The sequence below is a fragment of the Simochromis diagramma genome, unplaced genomic scaffold (genome assembly GCF_900408965.1).
Source record: "Simochromis diagramma unplaced genomic scaffold, fSimDia1.1 OVJJ01000176.1, whole genome shotgun sequence".
Lineage (NCBI taxonomy): Eukaryota > Metazoa > Chordata > Actinopteri > Cichliformes > Cichlidae > Simochromis > Simochromis diagramma.
Window position 1 is genome coordinate 4,778,374 of NW_024386892.1, and position 20,861 is coordinate 4,799,234.

A 20,861-nucleotide genomic window follows, 5' to 3' on the forward strand; every position below is an offset into this window, starting at 1 on the left:
AGCTTAGTCGCCCACACACCAACAACTGTGGAGCTCGTTCTCCCACCTCCACACCCCAAGTGACATTAATGACAAAAATCAGAACTGCTTCTTGTTGCTTGAGTGCCTCGGTGCGGTTCTGTAATGTCTGTAATTATGTGGGTGATTGATCTATTGCTTAATTTTTTGTGCACTGAGTGATTACTGTCGACATGTTGCAGAGTAATGGAGTCCTGTGGAGGCACGACTGTGGGTTTTGGACTACGGCGCCGCTTTAAAAGGTCACTTAGAACAAGTTTACAAAAGATTACAAACAAAATGGAACATACGAAATCTAATAAATGTAGAACAGACTGAAAACAGACTGCTGCTGAATCAGGTGTCTCAGTTAAGGAGATGAGACTGGAAGTGCGCCCGGACTTTGCTTTTTGTCCTCCAAAAATGTGGGGTGAAACCTACAGGCTGAGAGGTGCTGTCGAGATGTAGTTGGGATTCTCTGCCTGCCTTCTTTTCTGGCTCCAATCGGTACCAAAAAATAAAGATGAAAATACCAAATAAGACCATAAATTCACAAAGACGTCTTTAATGAAGACATTGAAAACGGAGCTGAAGGATTTTGGCAGGACAGCAGTCTGTGAGCTGAAAAGTGTCTGAAAGAGAAAATGCTGTTTTCTCTTTCAGACACACCAAAACGAAGTCATCAACTGTGAAACCACAGAGAAGCAAAGAAAAAGTGTATTTGGACTGTAGGAGCTTCTTGTTGGTGTAGCGGTGGTGCGATTTCAAAAACGTGAATGCTTCTAATAGGCAAACCTTCACTGTCCATCCATCTGGTTCAGTGAAGTCCAGGCTTTGGTTCCTCCGTCACATCTGCTCAAACTTTATTCTCTATGATCACCAGCAGTTGGACCGAAAATGGCTTCTTGATGCATGTTCGATCATCCAGGTAAGCTTTCCTTACCTGGATGATCGAGAAGCTGCTGTTTGGAAAACTTTAACTTTAAACTTTATCTGACCACAAACATGCACAGATCATAAACATGCACTAGTCTTCCCATAATCCCAACAGTATCATTATTCTGTCTGCTTATTTAGATTGCACTATTTTAGATGCTTTACACTTCAAGTTAAGACCCCACAATATCTTCAACATAATATCAAAACAGGAGATGTTATAAAAAAGAAAACTCAGAATATTATGATTGAAACAAACTTTTAATGTAGTGTAGAAAAGAAGAAAAGTCGGGTGTTCAGTGTAGTGATCTAAAGAGAACTAAAGGTAGGCACAAGTCCCGAAAACTTATCCTGGGGAAACACTCAGTCATGACTTTAACTGCAGGAAGGCGATTGGCTACCACAGCAGCACCAGACGGACTTTTTCTCACACTTGGTCACAATTTGCTCCTCGTCTCAGATAAAGTGCAGAAGCTTTCAAACGTGCACATGAAGTCAATACAAAACCACTTGTAACATTTAAATATGTCTCAACTATGTCAACTTTAACTGTCCTAGAAAAAGAAGTAAAAATCAATGCACCTGGACCTCCAGCACATCAGTATCAAAAGATTGCACGTAAAGGTTTTAAAAAAAGTCAGAGTGCTTACAGTTATCAGAAAAGAATCATTTGATAGTAAATGTCAACATTTAGACAACGAACAGCTGAGAGAATAAATTGGAATGTCAGTCTTGAGTGCGTCACACAGATTTATTTACATTTGATGATTTTTGAGTTTGTTTTCAGATGCTGCCCCCTCACCTGCAGCTGAGCCTCACTGCTAACTGCTAACTGGCTAGCCTGTATTTTTCTCCCCATCTCTGATTCTTAAGAATCACAAAAGAAATCTAACAAGTGAAGTATTCACTGAGAAAAACTCAAACTCAAGTTTACGTTAACGCTGAAATACTTGAATCGGTCGGGAAAATACTGAAATCACCACCATGTCTGGGTTAAGTAGCAGCAGGCTGTTAGCTTAGCCTGGAAATGGTCGTGGGTGCGGCCACGCCTCCAAATGGACTAAATTATTTGGCCTTCCTGGATCGAAGGCGCCTCTTGATGATCTGATGGTCGCTCTCTTTCTCCTCCGGCTCTCTGCTGATGATCTGAAACGAGACTAAACATTAGAGCCCTCAGATGAAAGGGTGAAGTCTAATCTGCTCCTCCTCCTCCTGAGTGGAACCAATGGTTTTATACTAAAGACATCATTCTGTGATCACTTTATAAATGTCTCCTGTGGTCTTTCAGGCATTTAGATGTTGCTGAGCTGGTTTATTTTTTCAGGATGATGTCGGTCCGTCTCTTTAAACCTCGTTTTGAGAGTTCCAGTGAACAGCTGGAAAATGCCAGTATGACACAGGCCTCACATGACCGTACCCAACTGGACTCCATTGTCCAGTTGGGTACACTGTGACCTGTGAAAATGACGGGCTGTGTATAAAAATGAACAATAACTAAACAGTTAATGTAGCACCCTCTGAATTAAAGCTGAGGGTCTGCATTTCCATCACATCTGTGCTCGTATTTCAAAGAGTGCAAAATAACTTTTGGAGCCAAAAGTATTCGGAATATTCAAACGAATATAAAGCTCATTCCGAGGCAGGAAAAAGGCCGGGATCAGCACCTTGTTAAGGAAAATAAACGTTCCTCGGAGCTTTGTGTGAATAAAAAGTAAGTCTGCGCTGATACGGACATGTTTGCGCTAAACGCTGTGAGACTCACTGGGTGCGCGGGCATGTCGATGGGGGAGGAGATTTCGGGCCTGTAGAGTTTCCTTTTGTTCTTCTTTGCTCTCAGACTGAGGGAGGAAGAGGAGGCTGCTGCATCTGTGCCGGCCCGTCCGCTCACCAGGCTCATCATCTTCTTGGCTGCAGACACGGTTTTAGAGGAAAGCAGAAGCATGCTGAGCAGCATCCTTAACTACATCCCGTTAATCACAATGCTTAGTGCGTGTGTATAAATCATTTTAATCGCAGATTTAAAGCCTAAAAACTTTAAACAGGAATTATCAGTGAAGACGACTCGGGAGACAAATTAATCCAAAGCTGACGGCGTGTTTATCCAGCTGAAACAAACAAGCTAGGTCCATTATGAAAACTTGTTTGCCTCAGTAAACCAACGCTGGCTCTTAGAGTTACTCTCCAGGTTAAATAGGAAGCTCTTCCTGCAGGAAGAGGGATTCACGATTCGAGGATGAGCGGGGTGAAATAGGAGACTGAAAGCTAGAGCGAAGTAGTGGAGGAATTAAAATAAGGACGATAAAAGACGAGTGAAGGTGAGAAGAGAGATGAAGGGTGGGTCAGATGGCTGCAGATGACAGCAACCTTGCCTTGGAGCCCTGAGGCCACAATTAATTGACCGAGTGAAACTGTGGGTCCCTGAGGATAAAACAGAGAAGACTCTGGTTGATTCCAATATGTTGGCTGTCTTAACTCTCTCCTTTAAGCCATCATTAGTGTCCCAAACTCACTGCCCTTGCCCTTTTACTCTGTCAAACCTGCGCAATGCTTTTCCAAATAACTCCGGCAGGAGCTCTGAGGTTTGTCCTTGTGTGCCCTGCGTTTCTCCCCCCCAACACTCAGTTAAATTTGAAGATTCCTAAAACCCATCTGGACCGATAAGATTGCCTCCTGGACTCTCAGTAAAAATAACTGCAGATGAATGAATAAAATACAGCAGAGGGGATCTACTGTATCTGTGGGGAAAGTTCTGGTGTGTGTGTGTGTGAGAGGGAGGGAGGGGTGAGATCCAGCAAGGTCTGAAATTAAAAGTGTTCCTTTTTTCTGCATCATATTTGACATTCAGACCATCACTTTTATATTTCTGAAACATTGCATCAGTGAAGGACAGCTCCTGATGGACTGATGCAGGCTCGGCCACTGCAGTCCTCACGTTCATGTTTTCGCATCCTGATGAATTACAAATTAAAATGCATAAAAGCACCGGCGACCGCCAGAAACTTCAGGTTGGGCTGTTCTGTAAGTGAACCAGGCTCCTTTAAAAATGCCTCAATTCCACACGCTGACCTTTTCAGTTGTTCCACAGACAAGAGCCGCCACATCTGGGTTCTTACACGCAGGCAATTAAAAACAGCCAGAAGGCTGCGTCAGGAGCAAGACAGCGTGCCTGGGGCCTGTCTGACTGCTGGAGTGACTGCAGTGCACCACAGAACAGAGTGAAGGAGACAAACTAGCAAAATCTATCCCAGACTCTAAAGGGAGGAAGTGGGATCATGTGAATACCAACCCTCTTTAATGCAGTCACTTTGCTTTGTAGTTTTCTATACAGACTTACTTTGCTGTGATCTTAACTTTCCTCTTTGCAAAAAACGCCCTGAACATTTCAGATTTCTGCACTTACTGTAAACGTGACTTTTGTGCAGCACAGAAAACTCATTAAGCGCACTTTTCGTCAATCGCAGCATCGGTTTCTGCTGCTCCGTCTTATGTTCGAAATAAAGAACATTTTTCAGTCCCACGATCGTCTTCAACAAAGATAGTTCGAGTTTAACGTCACCAACAATAACGACTCGCGTGCTGACCTTTAGTGCCGAGCAGCGTGGGGGAGCTCTGCAGGAAGTCTCCGATCTTCTGCAGCGTTCCTTCCTTCCTGCTGCGGACGCTGATCTGGGAGTCGTGACGACCCGCTGGGGAAGAGCTCTGATCAAAGAACAGCGAAGCACAGTTAGCACGTACGAAACAGCTTCTCGTTAGGGCTGCGTCAGAGTTCTGGGTGAGTGCAGATAATGACGTTTAAATGGGAAAACTGTCTGACAGTTGAGGTGTTTTCCACAGAGTAAGACCGATGTCACGGTGTGTGGGTACATCTGCGCTCTGCTTTTTAATTTCATTATTTAACAATCCTGTTTAACAGTCGCTCCTCTTCAAATAAAAGAAAAACAACTGAGCATCACAATCAGCTGTCTCTGACCAACTCCACCGTCTTGGACTGCAGCAGCACATGAAGCAGCTCTTCACGTGAGGTGGAGCTGACGATAAACAGGTAAATTCAATCCCCTATATTTCTGCGATTAACCATAAAATATCATCATGTGAACTTCGGCGAGCAGCAGAGACACTGCACTGTACAAGGCTTTGTTCAAGTGAAATGATGAATTAGTGATGTTCAGTGTGTGTCTGCACATCACATGGGTGTGTTTGTCTCTCTGTGGTTCTCACCTCTTCCCGGTGTGGGGTCAGCTTTGGCGTCAGTTTGGTTCTCGTGTTCCGCCTGTTCTCTGCCTCCACTTCCTCCTAAACACAAACACACACACACACACACACACACAAGCAACATGAAGGCACGTACAAAGTGTTAAAATCCTGAGTGTGCACTGAGTCATCTGTACCAGAGGAGAAAAGGCGCTAAAAATAACCACCAAAATGTTTCATAATGACAGGACGCTATGGACGAGATGGGTTTGGTCATTAATACGATGCAGACGAGAGCGAGATGTTCACACGCTTTGTCCAGTGGCCTCGGTAGGAGGTAAATGACACTTTTACCAGCCTGTATATCTCTCGAGAAGCGAAAACACGCTCCAATTTAGCCGTATTTACTTTGCAGAGGGACTCAAAGAGCTGACAAGCTCAACTACTACCAGTCAAAATATAATGTCTGGGTGTTTCCCAAACACCCAATTAAGCTTCAATGTTCGCTTTCAAACAAGATTCTGATGTCAGCAATGAGTTTCTGTCAACAGTGTGTGGAAAAGCTTTCATTACGGCAAACAAAGAAAAATGAGCGCCTGGACGTTTGCTTCAGTTCTGGATCGATACGCTTTTTGAGGGAAGCCTCTGCTAATGTGGGAATAACAGCTGGGTTTGTTTTCCTCCGTCGTTCCCAACTTTACCAGGGATCAGTCTATGAATCAACTATCCTGCAAGAATGTTTCATTAAAGGAAGCATCTCAGATTTCAGCGTATTAATGACAGGATGATGAGTGGAATGACATGATTGCATGGAGCTGTGAGTAAATGGTGAATGGATGCATTCAATTTGCAACTTCTAAATCTGGTAAGTTGCAGTTTGAAATTCAAAATTCACAAATGTTTCGTCTGAACCACTTTTGCTAAAGTTTCTTTCCACCTGTAAAAGAAACTTTGGACCTTTTGAAAAGCTGGAAACGCTTTCAGGTCCAAATAGCCGTAATACCAGGTTACAGCCTGTGCAAAATGTACCACTGGGTCAATCAAATAAAGGTGAGTATGAGAACAGAGTCTGTGTTTCATTGATACAGCCACCAATTAGAGGCAAGAAGAAAAAACAACAATGACAAAGAAGTCTTGAACACGTTCATTAAAAATGAGTAAAGATAAAAAAACCAAACTTTCCTAACTTCAAATTAAGTGATTACTTTTATCCTTTCAGACACGTCCAAGTGATTCGACTAATGGCCCAATCTGCACTCTGCCCACTTCTCTGAAATAAAAATCAAACTAAGTGACGATCGTTTCGATGCTGAAGGAGACCCAACGAGTGGACGCCATCAGCCTCTGACTTAAGCTAGCAGAACAGCTGAAAACGTCCACAGGTGCACAAGAATACGAATGTGAGATCAGCCAAATGTCCGTGGCTCCAAAGGCTTTTGGAAACAGACACCACAAACAAAATGTGAGCGAACTTTAAACTTTAAGCTGAACTTGGACAAACCGGATAAATCTTTAGAATCCAAGCACATCACCAAACACCGTTTTCCTCCCTCGAGATGCTCGGCCAGACCTTTACTGCACCTGTGTGTTTGTGGCTCTTTGTGCCTTCAGTTTTGTATTCAGTACATGAAAAGCGTGCTATAAAAGCTGACATCAGGCGATTCACTTGGCCATTGAAGAATTTCTCATTTCCGTGGCTTTAGAATCTCGCGGGTTCGTAGTGAACACAAGGAAAACAGCCCCGACCTCAGTAAACACTTTCCTGGTGATCGAACTCATGAGTTCAGTTTTTTGAATCATGCTGAACAGAACATTAAATCCATTTTGTAAACTTTGGTTCTTATGTAGTTCTTAACAAAACTTCCCCCATTCAACGATTCACACCAGCACTTTTCGCTGTGCTTTCTTTATGTAAGTGCTTTTGATCTAACAGACATTTAAGTTGGGGTTAGCATGTTCCCCGAGGATATTTGGCATGCAGACTGGAGCAGCCAGGGATCAAACCACCAACCTTCCAGTTAGCAGATGACCTGCTCCACCTCTGAGCTACATCACCCCATGTAGGTCATACTCATTAGCGAATGATTGGTGATCGCCAAGTTGTTAGCCAACGAGTCATCTCAGGTTTTCTAATCAAACTTCACAAACCAAAGTGATTTTACACGAGCTGTATCCACCGACTCAAACCTGAAATTTCCTGTTTTTTCAGGGCATTTTTGTGAGGCAGCCTCGACTCAGCCTGAAATTAATTTTGTCTCCATGTCAACACAAGCTGTACAAACTGAATGTTGTAGAGTTTAATGAAAAATGTCCATTTGATTCTCTTCACAGACCAAAATGCAGACAGTTAGACGTTTATGTAACAAACTTTATGCACCAACCTTAAACCGGTGTTATACTAATTGTCATCTTTATAAATTGCAAATACTTGGCCATATTTTACAATTAATAACTTAATAATCAGCATATTTTGTATCTTATCACAAACAACTCCAGCCTTACCGAATGAGACCAACTGCCTGATGTGTACTGCAGCACAAACCTCAGTTCTGGCAGAGAGTGAAGGAAGGAACATCTGTACTGGCTGCTTTATTTCAAAGGGCCTTTGTGGCTACAAGCAAAACCAACTACACCCATTACGAGGCTGGGAAGTCAATGAGGGATCATGTCCGTGTAGTATTCATGGTCGGGGTGGCTATAACGGGTTCCACGCTGTGCTTCATTGGAGCCCACAAAGGAACAGAAAACAGACAAATGTGTGCTGTGCGTTTCTAAAAACAGCGTTCCCAGATATGATGCGCCTGCATTAGCTCCAGCACAACAAATCCCTGAACATATACTTTTTTTTAGTGAATCAATTCTGACTCACTCTCGTTTGGGATGAGGCCGACCTGAGAGGAGGAGTGGGCGTGGCGGATGAGATGAAAACGCTCCATTTTGAAAGCAGAAAGAAGGTCACAACATGGAGTCACCAGTGACTCACTGGACTTTTTTTTTTTAATAAATTGAAGGAAGGAAGGAGGAAGGGAACGCAGACCGCCAAGTACGAAAGCAGAGATAAAATATGTGAAGAACGCAGACGATGAAGCTGGAGCGAGTGTAAGAGAGAGCGAGGAGGAAAGCGTGAAAGAAGAGGAGACGAGCAGAGGAGCCGCGATAAGCGACAGAACGAACGTGTAATTGGAATGTGTGGAGAAAGTCAGCGAGATGAAATGTGTGCAAGAGAAGTAGAGGCGCAGAGATGAGACGATAGAGGGAACGTGTGGAGAACAAAAATGTACCAGAGACAATGAATCAAGCGCCAAGAGAAGCAGATCAGATGGCGAGACGCAGAGATGTGGTCATTGCTACATGTCGTACACATGAATGTACACCAGAGCGCCACGTTCAGACAGTGTACTCACTCACTATAAAAACAGGACACTAAGCGGTTGATACACCTCAGAAACCTCTTTGATGTCATAACTGTTACAACATTTATCTCAACAGCACAACGTCTGCTCTGCATGTGACACACAGGAAACCGGAGCCTTTAACTGATCTTAAAATGTACTTGTGCTGGCCTGTATCCACCTACAGAACAGGAACAGGAGCATTAATCTTCCATATATTCACTGTGAATTAACATGATTCATTCTAAACGTATATTAGTAGCTGGGAAATTTCACAGGCAACCTACGCAACAAAGTTAAGCTGAAATTTCCAGTTTATTTCCATTTCTGGACTCAAACATGCTTTATTACTACAGCTGCTTCTTTATGGAGAAGCACAGCACAGGCGTCAGACACAGCCTGGTCTGAACAGGAGACGCTCAAACGTCAAAGTTTGCTTCTTTCACCCGAATAATTAACTGAAGAGAAACTGTAGCTCATCAGATTCAGTCATTTTACACAATGCAAGTTCATCTTGTTGAGAGGCTTAACACTTAATGGACGTCTCTTTTTAAAGTAAAACTGGCACAGCGAAAAATTGTTTGTTAAATTAAAAAAAAGGGGGAAAAAAATCAATACATTTGGCTAGTTGTGGTTTTGGAGCATCAACATGTGACGGGCAGTTTAATAGGAACAAAACGTCTCTCTTCTGAAGTCTGTCAGTGTTTGTGTTCTGAGTGATGAAGTGGGAAACTGCCAACAGAACGAGACATTTTGCTCACATTTTGTTGGATAATTACAAACTTTCCTGAAGCAGAAGAGGAAGAAGTGGGAGGTCCTGGTGGAGAGCTGAAAGAGGACAGTACATCAGACTCTTGTTTGATAAACAGGCCTTCAACTGGCAGCTTCAATAAATGGGACCCACAAAACACAGGGAATATTTACAGGAAGCTGGCCTCTAGCCAGAAGTGCAGAGGAACACCAACATCTCCAACCACGTTATAAACAGGAAAAGACAAATCTGCAGACGTCAGAAAGCGTAAGAGTGAAAAAGCAAAATGTCATGAACAGGATGAGAAATCTTTGTGAGACGTAGAATAAAAGCTGTGGGAGCACTTAATGACAACCGTCACACGCGATGGAGGAAATGAGATGTTTTGGGAGCTTTGGTATCAAAGTGGGAGGTTTGTGCAGGACAAGAGAGATTTAGATTAGCACCGTGCCATATCCAGTAGACGCTGCTCCACTGGTGCCAGTTTACTCCTACCACAGAACAGCCAGCCAAATCAGAGCTCCAAGCGCCGCACGCAGAGAGGAAGCCGTTAGGTGGTTCTCTCTCTCGCAGGATCTCAAGCCTGTCAATCTGTTTGATAACATTTGAAGTGATAAAGACATTAATATTCCAATTACTTGTGTTTTCATGGAGTCAGATGAAGGTTTCTGTAACTTTTGAGCCGTAGTTAAAATAGGACAGTGCATCAGTGCGTGGATCAGAGTGACTCCTCACCAACGCCAACATTATACAACCAAAAAACTTAAAGACTTTCTGGCTAGCACTGATGTTTCCACTACAGAAAGCACCATCATCAATAAATCATTGCTGAACAGAGACATGGCTGGCTGGGAGAGATGAGATGGAGAGGGGGGGGGATTGGTATGTGGAGAAAGGGGTCAGAGGTTAACAGAAAAAAGAAAAAAAACTGAAAGGAGAAAAATCGGGGAAGGCAGAAGGAAAAAGGGTTGCGTGCTAAGAGTAAAAGGAGAAGCGGTTTATTTGCTCGTGCGTGAACGTGGCGTGCCAGCATACATGCATCAGCTGCCAATGCTCCATTATCTCAGAGAAAAATTGAATTGGTGCAGAAGTCTGGAAGGCTGATGAAATCGGGAGCCGAATCTCTGCTGGGTCGCTGCCTGCAGATGTCAAACCCATCAGAGAAGAAGCCACTTCACCATGCAACTGCCTGCCTGGTGTCCGCGATGAAATATGAGCACTCCGTTTAAGAAGTAGCAATTTAATGTAAATGATTCCATCAATTTCTGCAGCATAATTGCTCTGAAGAACAAGACGAATGGCAGGAACACAACAACCCCGTTTCCAAAAATGGAGTGATTGCAATTTACCTTTTATACCACGTAAAGAATGGAATACATGTGATTTTAAATGCATGCTCAGTTCATCTCCCAGGAGTAAAACTAAAGAAACGTTTGGTTTCCCCGGGTAGATTACTGATGAAGCACAAAAAATGTAAAATCAAAATGCAAACATATTAAAACAATTTGTTTCAGCATTTAACTGTGTTTACTGTTTCCAGATAAATATATCCCAACATTTTACACAGCATGGAAACTTTTCTGAAAATAAGGTTTCACTTTGCCGTTAGCGCTGAGATCTGATTCTAAAACAAGACAAGAGCGCAATCATCACCATAATGATAATTTAATGTTTTTACAATAAAAACAACACTTAGCCATGAAACACAGGACGCAGATATAAATGCAGCCCGTGTTTCGCCCAAGAAATCATCGAAGCTGTCACAGTGCATCAGGAAGAAATAAAGTTTTGATAAAACAAATTTTCTAAAGTTGAGGCTTCAAGCAAACTTTATGAGCGTCTCACCTCCATTTAATGAGAACAGATAAAAGAAAATACCAGAATGTGGCGATGAAGGATTCCACCTATAACTAATCACTGAGCACTTCAAACATAACGGCTTTCTTGGAATGCACTCTTCCTCCATCTTTAAATCTACAGGCCTGACCGGTGCACAAGAGGTGGCTGTCATGGTAACGGGAGTTTTGCCTGCAAAAGGGTCGTCTCCAAATAAGAGACGCCCCGAGATGAGACCCGAGGCCACGCTAAACTGTTTCAATCACGTCAATATTACTTTTCTGTGACGTGCAATAAAAGCGTTTAGTGTCTGGGTGTGGAAGCCTTTTGTCTCTGAGCCAGAGAGAGGAGGTCCACGGCAGTAGGGCTGTGCGATACGACCAAAATCTCATATCCCAATATAGGACGTTTATCGTCCCGACAACGACATACGTCACAAAAATTTTACATTTTCTGTAAATTCTGTGAATCTCAGGCAACTCGACTTGCGTGAAGCGTCTTCAGCTGGGCATCGTGTACCTGGAGTCGAGTGTTACATAAGTAGAAACGGCCGCAATATCCTTTGTATTTATTACACGGCGTGTTCTAAGGTTTATCCGTCCGTAGTGTGGTTATATTAACTATAAGAGAGAGAGAGACCTTTAAGAACTTCTACAGCGACCATCAAAGCGATGAAAACAAATATTGCCATGAACAGTTTCTTTTGCGACACCATGAAACAAACGATAGCGTAAAATGAAACGTTAGACGTTTTCATATCATCATCTAATATATATCGTTATATCGAACAGCCCAACATGGCAGCATGTAAAACTAATCGGAAATTCTACTAGTTTAATAATAAATTGTCAAAACTCATAACTGGAGCATATTTGTCTTCTCTCTCATAAAAACCCTTCGAAGCCCAACACTGACATATCACCATTAGATTATTTATTACTTTCTGGGGCTACTTGAAGAATATCCAGTGTTCCACCTCCATGAGCATAGCTGAAGTTTCTCAGCAGATACTAAGCTGAGTGGATCGTGCCGACTTATATTTTGAAAGTTCAGCAGTACAAGAAGAAGTCAGGGGTCAGTTTAAGCCTGTGGTCGTACATGCGACCCGGTGATAATAATTTTACACTTTGACCCTGAGTTATCTGCTCAAGTGTCCTTGAACTGAACTGAGCCCCGGCAGGTTCCAGGAGCACCGCTCTGTAGCTCCACATCGACGCTGACCTCCCTGCAGGACGGAGGACAACAGCACAGCTCCACAAATACACGTGCAGTGTTTGTGGAAACCAAACACAGAGCAACGCTGTACTTACTGTGATGTTCTTGCACTGAAACACTAAAAACATTCACAGAGAAAATTTATGTTGAAAAACAAACTTTACTTTTTTAAACACCCAGAAAAAAAAAAGAAGAATGATTTTATTTGAACTCCATCTATCCTGCAGCTAAAATGAGAATCAGCAAGCTGTGGAAAGACCTGTCACGACTGGCTCAAGCTACATCTACTAGTTAGGCCAAATGAGCTTAAAGCTGGAGTTGCAAAAGTTGCCGAAGGGGGTGAAAATATCATAATGTAGAAGTGTGCTCATTTATAAACACAGAGACCTCCGGTTCACTTAAATAATGATCAACACAATCTACCAAGAACAGCGTAAATTAACGGGTTGAAAACAAACAAATTTAGGCCATTTTTTGGCAGTTAAGACCAAGGAGAGGCAGATTTAATACGTCCTGATACGAGGGGGAAGTCTTCAGAAGGAGTGTGACCTCTGCTTAATACAACTCTAATTACATATTTATAACCAGTAGATTTGTTTTGCTCTGGTTTCCAGTGTTCTATTTTTCTTTGCTTATCACTTATTGTTGGTTTACTGACCGGTTTCCATTTACTGTCATGTGTTTCATCTAAACGCCCCCATATCCCCTCAATAAAGACAATTACAAAGCATTTTTATGATAAGTAGTTCCTGCTAATGTCTTAATGTCGTAAACATTTATTAATTTCAGCATCTACTGCTGCCGCACATCTTTATGTAGCAAAAAACACGGGGGAGACAATAATCGGACACGTATTCAGATTACAAAGGGGGAAAAAAGAAGAAATCCTTTAAGCAGACAGATGAACTCTGTAGCAGTAAATTATTAATGAGCAGGTGTGCTACTGTCTACTGCTGTTTAAATGAGGGTAGGTAGGCTAACAGAGACAACTTCCTGGATATGATGCAATACAGTTCAACAGCACATCCCTGCAGCCATGAAGTTGCGTCAGTAACTGAACATTATTGTAACTCTAACAGAGCAGGGAATAGGCCCCACCTTTGTGAGTTTAGAAACATGTACACCAGCGGTGCCTAATGAGCCACATTTTTACATATGACACATAAAAACTTAATCTGCTTTTCTCCCGACCGCACAAATCACATCAAGTATGAGCAAAACCTCATCCGAGCCAAGCAGCTGTGTGCCCGTTTGTATCATGGAACAAAAGTGTTTCAGAGGTCAAATAGAGGAGGGGATCTGTGACACTACAGCATCATGCTGAAGGTGGCGCCTCCGATCATTAGTCACACTTTACTCTGTAGGATGGAAACCAGTAAATCAATGAAACACCTCAACAGGCAGCCCATGTAAACACCTCATTTGGTGTGATGCTTTACTCCGCTTGTTGGGAACCATCACATTATGTGCATGCAGATACAGCCTCGGTGGGCTACACCATCCGTAACGTATCTTACTGATGCACGGCATGTTGGATGAAAGGGTGGTTTCCTGCGCTGCATTTTAACGGTTTTCAGTCCAACATCTGTCGGCCTGGAGCCAAAGAAGAAACTAAAACTCGTTCACAATAAAAAAGGTTTCCTGATTTACGGCTCCTACACGAGGCGTTTTTATCAGGTTCTGTGCCACCAAAAAACATGCACAGTTTAAACATGCCCCAGTCTCCCCTTCAACATATCCTTGGACAGTGCTACACCACCTTCAGCAAAGCTGCTACTTCCAGACTGCTGCCCTGAAGTCCCGGCTCTGTCTGTCTGTCCCACTTGTGTGTCTGGAACGTGATTGGACCCGTTACAGTGTCAAAACAGCAATCCTTCATTTTCAATCCTAAATTAGCAGAGAAGACAAGGTGATCCAGATCTGGTGAGTGACCCAGAAACATGTGGAGTGCTCATCCATCACCCATGTTTCACAGTTTTGCACTTTCAATTCACATCTGGAGTGAAGCCTTTAAGCTGATCAGGTTCTATATTCTGTCACGTATTCAGCCTTACATAAATAAATAAATACACCAAGCAGTATTTGAATCTGGTGGGATCATCATCATCTTGAGTGTGAGAGCCACTCAGACCCTGTGAGGGTCACAAACATGTGCCCCCCTGTGGGCTTCGATATGGCAGGGGATTCCAGCGAAACTCCTCTAAAGACGCCATAGTTTGGGTTCATTTCACAGATGCTGATGTTTGCTCTCTGCCGGGGCTCCATAGTGAAAGAGCAGATGTGCACATACAGCAGTGGCCTGAACAGAAACCCGGGCAGCGCTGGAACGCTCCTGAGCTGCACGACCTTGTTAATGAAATCAAAGACGGTCTTTGCAGAGACGGCCGTGTGGCAGACGTTTCTGATCACACCTCGCATTTATGCAGCCTTCAGGTCACTCAACACACTTAACGCTTAGATGTGATTCTGCAAAGTGGATTTACTAAATGATGTAACGTGTTCATAATGGGAAAATGGTGAGTTAGAACTGTATTAGATCCAGGAGTGAAATATACACTAATGAGGCGAATGATGATGAAAAACATGAGTGGATGTTTCTGGGCTTATGATATAGAAATAATAAGGTACCTCAGTTTTTGTTCGCCGCTTACTCCTCCTGAAAACACAAGACTTTGAAAAACAGGGGAAAAGGTGTTAAAATGTTACAATGTAACATGTCGAGTATTCTACAGAGTATTCAAGGTTTAGAATATAATTTGGATAAAACACCGAGTACATTTCCTTTAACTGTGTTCTTGTAGTAAAAACATCAGTACTGCACCCTCTACTGTTTATTCAGCTGAGTAATAAAAGCTCATTTAGAATTATCACTGAATTCTTTTTGTGTTCTGCGGTAGCTTCTTGTGCATGTTTGAGAACGTTTTTTTTTTAATTCTGTAAACTGAAAATTACTCTGAAAATTGAAAAAAATGATATTTAGGTGCAAATGCAATTTAAAGAATAAACGAGAAAATAAATAACGAGAGAAATGCTGGAAACATTAAACTGCGATTCTGATGGCGAGGTCTTATAACACTGGTGTTTCAGAAAAGGCTCCAATTTCTAAAGCGGATAAACAGCACAAACGTGTCTGACTGGAAACAAAGGTACAAACTTCACACCTCCTCCCCAGGGACACTGGGGCGTTCCCAAGCCAGGATACCCAGCCTGCCCTGGGTCTGACCCGGGATCTCCTCCAGCTGGACCTGCCGAAAACATCTCCTCTTATAGGCTTCCAGGAGGCGTCCCAGTCAGCTGCCAGAAACACCTCACCTCCCTTCTTTTGATGTGGAAAAGATCTTTACTCCACAATCTCATTCTTTGGATTAGCACCCACAGCTCATGGCTATAGGTGAGGGTAGGATCGTAGATCAGCTTTGTTTTCATGCTCAGCTCTCTCAGCTACAGCAGCGAGGTGAAGTGTCTGCATCACCTGCTACGCTCTCCCCTCACTCGTGAACAGACTCAGAGATGCTTGAACTCTTCCACAGGCACCAACTCATTTTCCATCTGGAGTGGGCCATCCACCCTTTTCCACCTGAGGATCGTGGCTTCAGACTTTTATTTGGCTTATTTTCTTCAGCGGCACTTCTCACTCGGCTGCAAAACCTTCCCAGCACAATCCGAGGTTTGCTGCTGTAGAAGGACCACAACTAATCCCTTTATATTCCTGGACTTCCAGGACTTATTGTTTGTTAACTGACTAAACTAACGGTGTGTTAACCAATACTAATGAGTGTGGCTCCTGCCTTTAGCCTGATATTTACTGAAAGGATGGCAGTGGTACAGAAAACAAAGAGACTGTGCAGAAAATGTCAGCTGTGGCGTTTCTGGTAAACGTGTTCGAGTCCACAGGTTATCCACCCGTCACGTCTGTCTTCTTAAAATTCACCTGCTAATTTGAGGTTCTCTGCACAGCGAGGAGAGGACACACGAAATATAAACACTTAACTTTTATCTTTGTGGGCAGGTTATCAGAGGAGGATGCACTGACACGGTTTAATGCTTCCTGGCATTTTAAAAAGGAACAAACATTTTTTACACTTCAGTTACAGGTGGCCTATGACGCTATGCAGAGTCTCTTCAAGACCCAGCACCCCAAAGGGTCCCCATCTCCCCGCTGCAGTCATGTTTTATGCTCAAAACAAATAGTTTCTCTCATGTGTGCCTGGAGATGCACACTCTCACTATTATAAACATTACTCACACAGGCCTGAGGATGTTAATATTAACACTGTGTGCAGTATGTGCATGCCGTTGCACCTCAATGTTCAGCACATTCTGTTGGAAAGCCTCGACCATTGAATTTAGCCAAGGAGAAAACAACCTGGATGCAGCAGAAACACGGCTAAAGATTTAAAGGCTTGTGTGGCTCAGGGAGCAATAAGGTCGGCGTCTTCTGCAGCCAAGAGACTTTTTTTCCCGTTCTGCTCCATTAGAGCTGAAAGGCGTGTCTGTACTGAAAAGTTATTGCAGTTAGGATCAGGTAGTCATATCAGGAAGTCTTCTATTTGGAATTATTATTGATATAGTTTGTTAGAGGAAAAAAATATTGCATTAATATTTTTTTGCTCAGTTTATTGCAGTGTGGGGGGGGGAGGTTTGGTGACATTTAGATAAAATAGCAATATACCAATGTTATATACACAGAAAAAGATATTTAAGACACTAATATAAAAACCAGTAAGAACAGAAACAGAGACAGCTGATGGCAGGGTGTGTATGTGCTGCGTGATCTTGGAACTAAAGTAAATGAATGTAAATGAGACGTGACGTAAAAGAGTCAATCAGAAATTATACTTGAGGATAAATAATGTTTATTAAAAACGCTTCTTTTACTGTATTTACGTGATTATTGTTCATTTTGATTAATGCTGCTATCTGTATGAACAGAATGAGCTTGTTTTATGTTGATGTGTTATGGGTGTTGGGGTGTGTAGGACCACACAAAGAAAAGCTGAGCCTGAGGTTGATGATAACGGGGATGCTGATCACGCACGCACACACACACACAGACACACACAGTATGTACAGGTTAACTTACTGTTAAAATGTTTGACAAAAGCGAAGTGAATGTAATCTGTTTATTTGTGCCCTGGACACAGGAGATTGGGGCGTGGCTGCTTAGACCGGCGGGCGTCTCGACACAGGCAGCTGTCTGCTAGGACTCACCGCCGCTCATTAGCGTCAGTGAACTACATATCTCCTGCTGTCGGTGACATTTAAGTTCTAAAATAAGTCGCCCACGGGTAACACCACAGTGGCCGCGTCCATCTTTACACCATCTATGGTAAAACCCCACCTAACAACATGGTTTATACTGCGAGCTTCGAAATGACACATCCATTGTTAACAACAGTGATTGTAACATGTTTGTTTGTAACCAAGATGCATACTGTGTATTCATACTGCTGCCACTTTTCTCCACACCACCCAGCTCCGACACTGTACGGCATCATTTGCAGGCTGTTGCAAAACTGAACTTCGCACTGATCTTTTTAAACAGGCTATAATTAAAATTCTATTTTGCTCAAATATTTCCTAGAGCCTACCACCGCTAATATTTAATTTATTATTTACTAACCAGTTTAAAGCTGAAAAGAGCTCCTCTAAGAATGACCCTTGCTAGGTTTCATTTTTACTCGCCACGCTCACGCCGGCTTTCAGATCAAGAGGGAAGAGAAATAACTGCTAATCTATTAATAATGTGGCAGATAAGCACTAAATCAAACCTCAAATTCCACCTCTGACTAATCTACTACATTTGTGTTGAACATGAAGGTTTTTCTTCAGGAAACTGAGCTTAATAAAATAAAGTAGCTGACACTGTGAGGACTTCATATGTCTGTTTGTTCCCGACTCCCAGTCTCTCCGCGACCTCTGTGAGGCTCTATTAAGAGTGATCCCATTAATCAGTGACGAACCTGCTCTCCGCCTGTGCTCTCAGCTGGATCAAAGATAGGCCAAGATCCTGCCGGCACACAGACCCGCAGAGAGACAGATTGAAGGGCCGATACACGACTAGTCAATTACAGAGCCTCTACAAGATCCAGCGAATATCCTCTACTTATTCCCTACCGTAGGAGAACATTGGCTGTGAGTCACTTTAAGCAATACAAAAACATACACACCCTATTGTGGTTAAAAGAACAAGCACTGCCTTGTTTCAATGCATGTAGTTATACGTTAAATGGTGGGAGAAAGGATTTTGCTACCACGAACATGAGTTGTTTTTGACACAGTGTCACAAAAAAATAAAAATAAGAAAGCCAATGCAGCCACAGTACACTGTAATCCACCCCACACTGGATGCATAGGAAGAGTTAATGTCAGTAACTGAAGGCAGGTTGTAATAATTAAAATGATGGAGGAAACAAACCTACATGTGGGAGCACAAAGGCCTCACACGGCCCTCATCTCAGAAAATGACTCATCGTTACCTCCAAAAGTCGATTCTGTTCATCTGGACGTTTTCAGTGGGAGAAACGTTTCGTCACTCATCCAGGTGACTTCTTCAGTCTCAGCTGACTGCAGGTTTCAATCTTATAAACAGTACATTTGCATAATGACTGAAACCAGCCCACTGAAGGAACAATGGGCTGGGAGGTCAGTTCCTTAATCTTAATTATGCAAATTCTCATGACCATTGATCAACAACCACTGACCAAAACCCACTGATCAAAGCCCACTGATCAAAGACCGCAAGTACCATTCACAGAGAGTTGGGGAATGGCTGCAATCACAGCAGCCAATGCATCAAGACGACTCGTCTTTACTCACTCTGCAAAGTTTTAGACATGATGTTACGGTGACGACAGAAACTGAACAAATTGTTCTGTGCTCGTATCTAAATGTACACACTTTGCTCTGGCTTGTAGTGCTGTTTGTCCACACTGCATTGGTGTGAGCTGCCCAGCTGGGGACACATCAGAGAGATTCCGTCTCCTTTGATATAATGAAACTAATAAAACTGCCGGCACTCAAAATACCACAAAGATATAAAATTCTGAAGCAATGTCACTTTCCAGAAATCATCAAAACAAATACATAAAACACGAATCTGCAAACCTCACTGTTTCAAATTAAAACTTATCTTTCTACCAATCTAAACCCACAAACCACATCACTGCTTCACATAAAGGAAGTGTACATCCACCTATGATGTGGGGAGAGACAGGAGGACGTAAACATCCCTCCCGTGGTATTTGCAGCCTTTCCCAGCCAGAGGAAAAAAAGACAATAAAAATGCATATCTGACTATGGGGCGAAACATCACAGCTTTAATGGAAAAAGGCTCAAAGAGAAACACCTGAAGGTGTTACGATCTGCAACATTTCCAGCTTGATAACTGACAACATGTTGCTTTAATGGCAGAACCACGACCTGATCTCCTTACCTGCAAGTTCAGATGCCACAATGTGTTTTTGGTCTGCATTAAGTCAAATATAAGATAAGTCAAGATTTTACTGGAGTGCAGTCTAAGGACAACTATGGAGCTGGAAATTAGCATAACAAATCCACTCTGAGCATATCCCTGTTAGTTAGTACGTCCTACATGTCAGAGGTAATGCAAGGCTTTATTGTGCAAAGACAATAAAACACAGCGGTGGATGAGCACGGTGCAGTAAGTGTACACACTTTAAAAGACGCCCGATGAAGCTAATAAGAGTTGTTCTAATGGAAGCCAACATTACGAGCACGGTGAGGTTAGCAGTAACTGTCACCGCCGTGTCAGATGCTGCGCTTTTTACCCTCCCTCGTTGCTTCTTAGTCTGTGTTCCTATCCGACAGCCCTACCCACAATCCCTCCTCTTTCATCTTGCCATCCAAACTCCCTCCACCCCTCGTCTCTGCTCGCGTGCTACTTTTGTCTTCCTCTTCTCCTCTTTCCTCCCTGCCTCCCCTCGTTTCCTCCTACCATCCTCTCGACTGTGCTGTTGTGTTCCTTCTGCTGTCTCTTTTCTGTGATTCCCGTCTGCCTCGTTTCTTTTCTTCCTTCCTGGCTGACATTCTCCTTCCATACCCTCAACCAATCTCTCAATTTTCTGCGCTGCCTCTGCCTCCCTCTGCACTTTTCCTCAAATTTATACTGGCCCAGTTCACTCTGATTTTAAAACTTTCCTCCCCCTCATTTGTTTCCTGTATACCTTCTTCTTCCACAACCTCCCGCCTTATTTTTCTGTATGCACAGATGAGGATGCCTCCGTTGATGTTTTCTACTCCATGAAACATTTGGGCTTTAACTGAGGATTTTTATTAGACCGTCTCATTGTTTAGAACAAACAAACAAACAAACAAACAAACAAACAAATCTAGTGCAGAATTTGTCTCAGCGTCTCTGTGAGGGTTTTTTTTAGACTGCCTTTTAAAAGCGGTGTTCGTGTTCATAAATGTTGACTGAAGCGCCCCAGATACCGAGAATAAAATCTGATGTAACGTCACATCGGTTCAGCCCCTTCCCAACACAAAGCCATTCATCTTTTTTTTTCATTACTTCCCTGCCT

The 20,861-nt window shown here is 42.8% G+C and overlaps 1 protein-coding gene across 6 annotated transcripts in view; it reads right to left on the bottom strand.

Moving 5' to 3' along the window:
- Nucleotides 1–1,175: 1,175 nt before the first annotated feature.
- The window catches only part of LOC120734919 (kinesin-like protein KIF20B), a 52,955-nt gene continuing 33,269 nt past the window's right edge, over nt 1,176–20,861 (bottom strand). For 5 of the 6 annotated variants that reach the window (XM_040034043.1, XM_040034042.1, XM_040034040.1 and 2 more), the window contains exons 31-35: nt 14,947–14,988; nt 5,152–5,226; nt 4,515–4,632; nt 2,696–2,841; nt 1,176–2,079 (exon numbers count right to left, since the gene is read on the bottom strand). In XM_040034043.1, coding sequence (XP_039889977.1) covers nt 1,999–2,079; nt 2,696–2,841; nt 4,515–4,632; nt 5,152–5,226; nt 14,947–14,988 — 462 coding nt within the window. In that variant the 3' untranslated portion in view covers nt 1,176–1,998. The remainder of the gene's footprint in view (nt 2,080–2,695; nt 2,842–4,514; nt 4,633–5,151; nt 5,227–14,946; nt 14,989–20,861) is intronic. The other variant, XM_040034044.1, reaches the window with a different exon arrangement.